The 9,140-nt window shown below is 48.8% G+C and overlaps 2 protein-coding genes across 2 annotated transcripts; one reads left to right on the top strand and one right to left on the bottom strand.

Moving 5' to 3' along the window:
• Nucleotides 1-3,769, top strand: tgfb5 (transforming growth factor, beta 5). The gene is made up of 7 exons (XM_067247661.1): nucleotides 1-391; nucleotides 701-864; nucleotides 1,269-1,401; nucleotides 1,698-1,808; nucleotides 2,142-2,322; nucleotides 2,648-2,801; nucleotides 3,256-3,769. Exons 1-7 carry the CDS (start codon nucleotides 1-3, stop codon nucleotides 3,412-3,414), a joined length of 1,293 nt encoding a protein of 430 aa, XP_067103762.1. The 3' UTR covers nucleotides 3,415-3,769.
• A 2,468-nt stretch (nucleotides 3,770-6,237) lies between these two features.
• On the bottom strand, nucleotides 6,238-9,085 carry kcnk4a (potassium channel, subfamily K, member 4a). The gene is made up of 7 exons (XM_067248112.1): nucleotides 8,897-9,085; nucleotides 8,593-8,710; nucleotides 8,317-8,477; nucleotides 8,006-8,192; nucleotides 7,718-7,851; nucleotides 7,090-7,592; nucleotides 6,238-6,594 (listed from the first exon to the last, which is right to left on the bottom strand). The coding sequence occupies exons 1-7, from the start codon at nucleotides 9,083-9,085 to the stop codon at nucleotides 6,258-6,260; spliced, it is 1,629 nt and encodes a 542-aa protein (XP_067104213.1). The 3' UTR covers nucleotides 6,238-6,257.
• Between the last annotated feature and the right edge of the window lie 55 nt (nucleotides 9,086-9,140).

Here is a 9,140-nt window from a genome sequence, read left to right as displayed (position 1 = left end):
ATGGAGCCGAGGGATACCGTTCTCCCTTTTCATCACTGGATGATGTGGCTCACACACCTCACGTTCGTTCTGCTCCGAATGGCCATATCCGCGGAGGGACTTTCCACGTGCCATTCCGTTAGCCTGGACGACCATAAGTCCAAACGCATCGAGGCTGTCCGCGGTCAGATCCTGAGCAAGCTCCGCATCCGCACCCCACCGGAGCCCGTCGTGACCCCGCCGCCCGAGACCGTGCCAGCCGAGGTCATGTTACTCTATAACAGCACGCGAGAGCTGTTGAAGGAGCGTGCGCGCCAGGCCGAGTCCGCTTGCGACCGAGAGAGCAGTGAGGAGGATTATTACGCGAAAGAAGTTCAGCGTATAGATATGCTTCCGCCGCGCACGGACACTAGTGAGTGTTGACCAACATCCAATTCCATGACATACATATTATATTTTTGTATTCATAAAAAAATAATAGTTGGTCATCATGCCTAATGCTCTCGAAACACTTTAACAGACTGGATTTATGTGCTTCCTACCCCATGTTATTCATGCCAATATTTAATACTAACTCATGGGATTCTTTGAAACAAGTCATATTCCTGATTATAGTGATATTAATAGTAGTTACTCAGCCCGTCTCCATGTCCAGACGCTGTATTGTTTAACATGTGTTCTTATGTTTATTAGCAAACTGACCCAGTGTATCCCCCCCCAGATGTTGTTGGCCCAGTGGCCTCCAGCCCTTACTACAGAGTGGTTGAGTTTGACGTGAGTGGGGTGGACATTAACTCGAGCACGCTGGTCAAAGCAGAGTTCAGAATCTATAGAGCTCCCAATCCTCAGGCACGCACAACGGAGCAGAGAGTGGAAATCTACCAGGTACAGGATGATCGTCCTAGTATTGCAGTAAACACACACAAACACTCAAAGTATCACAGGATCACTTTTCCATCCTAGACAGATATCTACTCTATGTGCAAAGAACACAGTGTCACTATTGTAACATAGTATCACAGTGTCAAATAATCTTGTTTGGTTTGATTGTGAGGAACTTTCAAACGGTTTAAATCCTCTCTCTGTTTATCTGTGTCTCTCTTTCACTCTGTCTTTCACTCGCTCTTTCACTCTCTCTCTCTCTCTCTCTCTCTCTCTCTCTCTCTCTCTCTCTCTCTCTCTCTCTCTCTCTCTCTCTCTCTCTCTGTCTCTCTCTGTCTCTCTCTCACTCACTCTGTCTCTCTCTCTCTCTCTCTCTCTGTCTTTCTTTCTCTTTTTCTCTCTCTAAGCTGTTGAAACCTGAAGAAGTGACAAGCCCAATGCAGCGCTACATCGACTCTCGAACTGTTCGGCCCCGGGCCAAGGGGGCATGGCTGTCTGTCGATGTCACAGAGACTGTGAAGGACTGGTTGGCTGATACAGGTCAGGTGATGAGACACTCTCTGGCTCTGAGCATCATCAAAACTAGATTGATGTTCATGATGCTCGTGAACATTTAACCAATATCTACCAATGGTATAATATTTTTATGTAATAACAATAAAGGGTCTCACCCACTTGATTTCCTCTCTCTCTCTCTCTCTCTCTCTCTCTCTCTCTCTCTCTCTCTCTCTCTCTCTCTCTCTCTCTCTCTCTCTCTCTCTATATATATATATAATTATTATTATTTTATTATTTTTTCTTGTCCCTTTCATCTGTATTTGTATTCTCTCTCTCAGAAAGCAACCTGGGTTTGAAGCTGGGGGTCCACTGTCCCTGTTGCACCTTTGTTCCCTCCACCAACAACATCGTACCCAACAAGAGTGAGGAGTTGGAAGCTCGCTTTGCAGGTCAGGGGTCGCTCATCACATCCACCTCTATTATCCACCTAAATCACAGATTAAAACAAATAAAAAAGACATTTAATAAAATTGTTTAGAGCTTTCATGTGCACCAGGGTCCCTGCAACATGTTATAACAGGCAGTTAAGCCAGCTGAAGCCTACATTTGCGAAACAAGAAACCGTTTCAGTTAATAACCAGGATCAGTTATAATCAGTCTGGAAACACCTAAGATCCATAATAACTGGTTCTTCATCTGTGTTAACACTAAACACAACAGCCCACACCTCACTCTTTATCCCCCCTAAATCCCTCCCCTCTCCTTCCACTCCTCCACTCCAGGTGTGGATGACGAGCTGCTCCGTCAGGCGAAGAAGCCGGGGCTGGTGAAGGGCCAGGTGGAGTTTAGCACCAAGACGCCCCACCTCATTGTCACCCTGCTTCCCAGTGACAGGCTGGACAACCCGGGCAAGAAGACTCGCAAGAGGAGGGCGGCTGCCGCGGACACTGCCACCTGCTCCAGGTGGGCGGAGTCAGCTCGTTAGCATCACCTGAGTCTGCGTCGTTTACCTGGCTTGATGAATGACAACACTTACCATTTTTGTATAAGCATTTTGTACTGTATTTACTGTAGTGTAGAACTTTCTGTTGAGTGTTTTCGAGTGCACTGATTGTTTATCTCTCAATCATGGTCTGGGATACAGAACTTTACTATTTCTTGTTGCTGTAGGACTTACATGCTACATTTTAGTCACCCCATAGAGATTGGTAGGCACATATTAGGGAATTGCATGGGGTTTTAACATCCGTGGTTGTACTCCATCACGTGTTTTGTCATGCGTTGGCAGGAACTCAGACCCCGGCTGCTGCCTTCGTTCCCTCTATATCGACTTCCGACGCGACCTCAACTGGAAGTGGATTCATGAACCTAAGGGTTACCGTGCCAACTTTTGTTCCGGAAGCTGCCCTTACCTCTGGAGTGCAGACAACCACTACAACATGGTGGGTTACTATCGGTTACAGACCGCTTCTTGTCTTTCCCTCTTATTGAAGACATTCTTGAAGTCCTATTATATGTCCTATAAACAAATTGAACACCTTGTTAACAGAGATGGCAAAAGTACACACATCCTTCACTCAAGTAAAAGTACAGATACCCCCCACCCCCCCGTATCTTTTTTCATACACAAACACACACACACATTGACATATCACTCACTCCTCTCCCACTCAGATCCTGCCCATGTATAACAAGTTGAATATCTTCATTCAAACACAACACCAAACTACACCACAATCCCCCTCCCTTCCCCTCACACACACACACATCAACATTTTATAAATCCTCCCCGCCCAAATCCTTCCTGTGTAGCAACTTGAATATCTTTATTCATAAACCAGCCCCTACCTCCACCTTCTCTACACACATTCATATCTGATGCCCCCTCCCCCCTAGATCCTGCCCCTGTATAACAAGCTGAACCCGGAGGCCTCAGCCTCGCCCTGCTGCGTGCCCCAGGATCTGGAGCCCCTCACCATCGTGTACTTCATGGGCCGCACACCGCGCGTCGAACAGCTCTCCAACATGGTGGTCAAGTCCTGCAAGTGTCGTTGACACTCCAGACGAGAAGGAAGAGGAGGAAGAGGAGGGAAACAGGCGGCTTGAGGGAGGGATTTGGACCCGAAGCGACAAAGAACCCGTAGTTCTCCTGGAAAGAGGACAGACTGAACTTTCCTTTGTATATTCAGACCTTTTGTTGTATTGTTCTTTGTATACTTGCATAACTGTGTTAACAGTTCACACTCGGGTTAAGGATACAGTATATTCCACAATAACACAAGCATGACACACTTGAATCCCAGTTCTGAGAGTTGTCTTCTCAATGCATTCCTAGAGATACCTATGCTGGAAAATGTTATACCACAATAGAAAATGTAAATATCACACTTAACATATCTGTCTAACGAAAGATCCCTTTTTCAAAATAAAAATCTAAAAAATGTCTGCTTGCAGTGACTTCTACCAAACTGCTGACGGCTGTAATTCCATCTATGGCTTGCTTTTCTGTGGCTAAAGGTGTTTATTTACCAAGGCAATATGATATTTACCTTCACTTTAACAGAGAACTGTTGAGGCTGGTTCAGGCTGAATGAGAGGGACGGATGGAAATGAGAGCAGGAGATAGAAATAAGGATGGAAGAATTGAGGGAAAGAGAGCTAGAGACTGTCCAGGCCAGAGCCTTGCCAGCACACTGTGGTCGAGGGCTGAAATCTGCTGGCGTAAACAGGATGTGAGAGATTTCCAGGCGCCGACCACTCACGAAACGCCAGATTTAAACGCCCCGGGGTTCATGGTTTTGTGGCGGGAGGGGAGGGGAGCAAAAAAAGAGAGGTTTTGAAAAGAAACGTAGTATGATAGGGCCTGGATTTGGAAGCCATTTGCTCCTGATGTAGTAAGTTTGCAGCCTTAGCAAATTTGTAACAATCTGGTCTGATGAGATGCATTATTCACTTTTTGTCCCTTTCAATGGAATACATTAGTTGCTATGGTTGTTCTCATGTGATCTGTGGTAGGGGATAATGTTTCAGTAGATGGAACTTTGTCAGACTTTGATGTTGTTGACATAAGCACATGAGTCAAATTGATCTTGTCACACACACATTCCCACATCGACTAAATTTGATTGAATGTCTTAAAGCTCCAAATATACATCCCAAGGCATTCGTTAAATATAGTCCCTCTGGTATTTCAGTGGTTTGTGTGTGTGTGTGAGAGAGAGAGAGAGAGAGAGAGAGAGGAGGAGAGAAAGAGAGGACGAGATAAAGCTCTATGTGTGTGTGTGTGTGTGTGTACAGTATGTTTGTAATGGATGTTGATCTTGGTGTTTATGTGGGCAACTGATCGCAGCCCAGGACAGAGACACTCTCTGTCAGACACCAAGCCAGTGGACGAACCTAAACAACCAAGGTGATGAAAATGTGGACCAAGCACTGGGTGAGCCATTACAAGCCGCGTAGGCCCACTGTATATTTGCAAGGCCGAATCTCTCTAAACAGGTCTGGGAAGGAGGCCCGTGTTTTAGATGTGAGGCTGCACAGTGAATGCTATAGTATAGTATGCCTTCCCCATAAACATGTATGAAAACAAACTGTCTGAAGGTAGACTGTGGTTACACCCCCCCCCCAAAAAATATGGACTCACCCCCCAGACCCAGTAGCCTGTGTGTGTAAGGGGGGGGGGGGGGGTGGTGCTAGTGTGTGTAGGGGCAGAGGCGAGGTCCCTTCCCGCTTTAAACCAGTTCCAGCATCTGTTAGTCTTTTCCCCTTAACTACCCCTTGCTATATTCAACCTGTACTTATCCCACTCTTCAGAGTGTCTGAATGTGTGTTGCAGTGTCCTTGAGAGGGTGCAGTGTACACTACTATGTGTGTGCTTGCTTAAAAGTCCTCGCTGCCCCAACACACATACACAAACTTCACACAGTCCCTATATAGCCTTCCATGTGCTTTTGGGTGTTAGAGTTTGTATTGGGCTGACAGTAGGCATGTGTGTCTCCCCATACACACTTCCTCCCTACATACTTTTGTGTTTTGATGTTGGAGAATGTGTGTGTGTGTGTGTGTGTGTGTGTGTGTGAGTGTGTGAGAGTGTGTGTGTGTGTGTGTGTGTGTGTGTGTGTGTGTGTGTGTGAATTGTCCCCACAACTACTGCATGTGCACGAATGACCGGAGTGCTTATGTAACCCACCCACCTGTGAACACCAACCCAGGATCCATAACCTATAATCCCAATCCCACACATTGTAGGTTTGGACAGCCCTTGTCTTTATTTAGACATTCACAGCCATGTTACTCCAAGTTGTATTCAGGGAAACAAAACAGCATTAAGACATAACAAGTTATACAACCAGACAGGCACTAAGAGTCAAATGGGCCCTGTGATTGAAGAACATTTGAATAAATACGAGATATGGATTTTTAAGGGAAGAAGGTGACTGCAAACTGACTGGAAAATATGTTTCAGTCCATAGACCATAAATCAATTAAGCTGGAATAAATTTAGCAAGGGCTCGAGAGTTTGCCAGAGATTGACTGCTGTACTGCAAAGAGCAACCAGGCAGGGGCGCCATTTCTTACTCAAAGAGGTCCTTCACACAGAATTCAATTGGATGAGTATGGAAATTAGTAGTAGTGGATTCTAATCTAAATTTAAGGCCAGTCCATACAGCTAGGCTTCAGTCAGTATTACTGGTTCAAAGTAATTAATATGTTGACACAAAGTGTCAATTAATCGACAGGGACATCAATGCAGATAAATAACTTCAAAGCAACCTTTGCTACTAAATTATATAAAAACACGGTGGCACCTTTGGTAAAAAGGTTTGATATCGTCCTCGTGCTGCCCTCCCACGCCCAGCCCCCCCCCCATCCCCCTTCCTCCGCTTCATATGTGTCTGTCAGCGTCCGAGGGAGGAGGAGAGAGGTGGCGGGGTCGGGGGGTTGGAAGGGGGCTCCAGCTCGCTGCTCCTCCTCCAGCTCTCCTCCAGGGGGCTCCTGCGAGGGAGTTGCCTCCTCATGCTCCGCCTCTGGGCTTTGTGAGGCTTCGCTCTCTTTCCACCATTGCCACCACCATCGCTGGGCTGGAAGCGATCGCTGAGCGTGTCAGAGGACTCGTCGATGTACGCCAGGTTCTCCCCGAAGAAGTCCAGAAGGGGGCAGTTTGGCGGGGTGTTGGTGGGGGTGGAGAGTGAGGGAGGCAAGGAGAGGGGGAGAGGGGGTTGGACAACGTACGGGCTGTCGTCGTCCAGAAACACGGGTATCTCTTCTTCCCAGTCCCCTTCCTGCTCTGACCAATCCCCCCTCCCCCCTCCGCAGCTCCCTCTCTCCCCTTGTCTGCTCCCTCGATCCTTTCCCCAGCTCTCATGCTCTTCTCCCAAACTTCCCCTCTCTTCTCTCTGGTTCCCTCTCATCTCTACCATGGTTACCATGTCCACATCACAATCCCCTCTCTCTTCTCTCCCTCTCTCCTCTCTCAGACTCCCTCTGTCCTCTCTCAGACTCCCTCTCTCCTCTCTCAGACTCCCTCTGTCCTCTCTCAGACTCCCTCTCTCCTCTCTCAGACTCCCTCTCTCCTCTCTCAGACTCCCTCTCTCCTCTCTCAGACTCCCTCTCTCCTCTCTCAGACTCCCTCGCTCACCTCTCCAGATTCCTGTTTCCTCTCTCCAGCTCCCTCTTTCGTCTCCCGGGCTGCTTCTCTCCTCTCTCCTTCTCTGCACTTTCCCACTCTGCCCTCCCTGACCCCTCCTCGCCACCTGGTAATCCTGGTAGGATTGGGAATCAGAAGAGGAGATGTCCGACCTCGAGTCGGACTCAACGGACTCAGAATCTCGTGACCTCCTGGGATCCAGCTCTGACACGGATCTCGCCACGGGCAGCGACATGGACCGGGCCAGCAACCTCGCTAGTGACCTCTCCTCTGGCTTCAGGAGGAGCCGCCTCGGAACAGGGCTGAGACTCGGCCCCTCCAGGGGTTGCACCTCCAGCCGGCTCATGGAGCATGAGCGGCTGACCCAGCTGTTGGGCAGGTGGCCGTTCTCCAAGCAGCCCCGGGTACGGTATCCCAGGGTGACCTGGGCGCAGCGGCGGACGCGGCGCCGCGAGCTGCGCTTCCAGCGGCGCCGCTGGAGCAGGAATGGGTCATTAAGGTCCAGCGGGTTGGGTATCCGGAAGTCCATGGACATGTTCTGGATGTTCTGGGTCCAGTCTGTGGCGTGAGCCCTCAGTTCCTCCATCTGCAAAAAAGTTGCAGAAAGTTGAGAAGGGGAGGAATAGATAGGAATGGAAAAGATGGAGAGAAAGATGACGGGAGATGCAGCAGTGACAGAGACTTGGTGTGTCTGTTTTGTTTCTCATTCACCTCAGCACGTGTTCTTTTGGACAACACGCGGAACCAGTTGGCTATCATGGTGAGGATGGACGCAAAGTAGGCTAGGCCGAACACTATCCAGAGCCACACCAGGGGCTTAAACAGGTCGCTGTTTTGACGATTGCCTACACACACACACACACACAGTCTGAGTATATCTATCTTATGTTGTGTGACAAGACAAGTGTGTTGTTTGAAATGAGGTTTGTGTGGTCAGTGTACATCATTTGTATAACAGCGTGTGCCTCTTTGTGGATATACAGTATGTTTATAATTTACCAGCAACATAGTCTCCAAAGCCCACGGTAGTGAGGGTGATGACCACAAAGTAGAGTGACTCAAGGAAGGACCATCCTTCCACTTTATGAAACACTACTGTTGGCACAGCGAGGAATATCAGACAGCCAATCAGGATAGACAGAACAGCAGAGATGATACGCACAATGGTGGGACTGACCCGTCGTTTCTGAGAGAAGGGTTCAGATAAAAAGAGAGGATGGAGAGATTTTTTTGAAATGGTTTATGGTCAATTCGTTCATGAATCCATCCACTCATCCATGTTAGCTTAAAATTCATACGAAAGCTCTTACCAGGAAGAGGGTCTCGATGTTGGCCACAGCCTTCCTCAGGCCTGTGCCCATGTGATCACCCACGCCCGCCAGTAGGATGCCAAACATGGGGATGCCCACCAGGGCGTAGCACAGGCAGAAAAGCTGCCCGTGTCCTGTCTTAGGGGAAAGGTTCCCAAAACCTGTGGAGACAGGGAAGGAGGAAGGAAGTGAGAGCACCAGAGAAGGGGAGAGAGGGATGTGAGGAGGGAGAGTGAGGGGGGAGAATAAGGGAGGAAGGGAGCGAAGGATACACACCTATGGTGGTAATGATGGTTCCACAGAAGAAGAAAGCACTGGACAAGTCCCATCTACTGGTGAAGTTGGGAGAAGTACTGGTTGCATCCAGCCCAGCGTCCACCGCCTCCACCACATTCTGTGGGAACAGGGCATGCAGGCTGAACTGTGTGGCTTTATCTGTGTCTCTTCAGATAGAGACACTATCTGAATCCATGAAAACCTCCCCTGCTTAAAAATCCCTTCTACAGGGACATGACACTGACTGAGGGTGTGTGTTTATGTGTGTGTCTAATGTATTTGTGTGAGTGTGTGTTGGACCTACCTTAATGAGCTGGCCGAGGTCCTCCTCACTGACACAGGTGTGATTATGGAGGAAGGTTCTCCTGTTTCTTCTCAGGTTCTCGTAATCACTGCTCTCCTTGGGTGCCTCCAGCCAGCGGAACACCAGGGCGCCCATCACCAGGTACAGCATCACCCCCGCAAGGAGGGCCATGAGGGTGGGGCAACGCATCCTTCACTCTGCCCCCCCCCCCCACCCCCCCCTACTGGGGTCAGGGGGTCAGGGT

The sequence above is a fragment of the Osmerus mordax genome, chromosome 12, assembly GCF_038355195.1.
Source record: "Osmerus mordax isolate fOsmMor3 chromosome 12, fOsmMor3.pri, whole genome shotgun sequence".
Lineage (NCBI taxonomy): Eukaryota > Metazoa > Chordata > Actinopteri > Osmeriformes > Osmeridae > Osmerus > Osmerus mordax.
This window is presented reverse-complemented; position numbering and strand designations above follow the sequence as displayed.

Bases quoted from the DNA above. Each gene is read 5' to 3' on its own strand.
- tgfb5 (XM_067247661.1), top strand. From the start codon at position 1: ATGGAGCCGAGGGATACCGTTCTCCCTTTTCATCACTGGATGATGTGG. The intron at 865-1,268 runs GTACAGGATGAT...TCTCTCTCTAAG, and splicing joins AGAGAGTGGAAATCTACCAG to CTGTTGAAACCTGAAGAAGT. The intron at 1,402-1,697 runs GTCAGGTGATGA...TCTCTCTCTCAG, and splicing joins GGACTGGTTGGCTGATACAG to AAAGCAACCTGGGTTTGAAG.
- kcnk4a (XM_067248112.1), bottom strand. From the start codon at position 9,085: ATGCGTTGCCCCACCCTCATGGCCCTCCTTGCGGGGGTGATGCTGTAC. The intron at 8,478-8,592 runs GTGTGTATCCTT...CTGTCTCCACAG, and splicing joins AACCATCATTACCACCATAG to GTTTTGGGAACCTTTCCCCT. The intron at 7,593-7,717 runs GTGAATGAGAAA...ACTTTTTTGCAG, and splicing joins CCAAAAGAACACGTGCTGAG to ATGGAGGAACTGAGGGCTCA.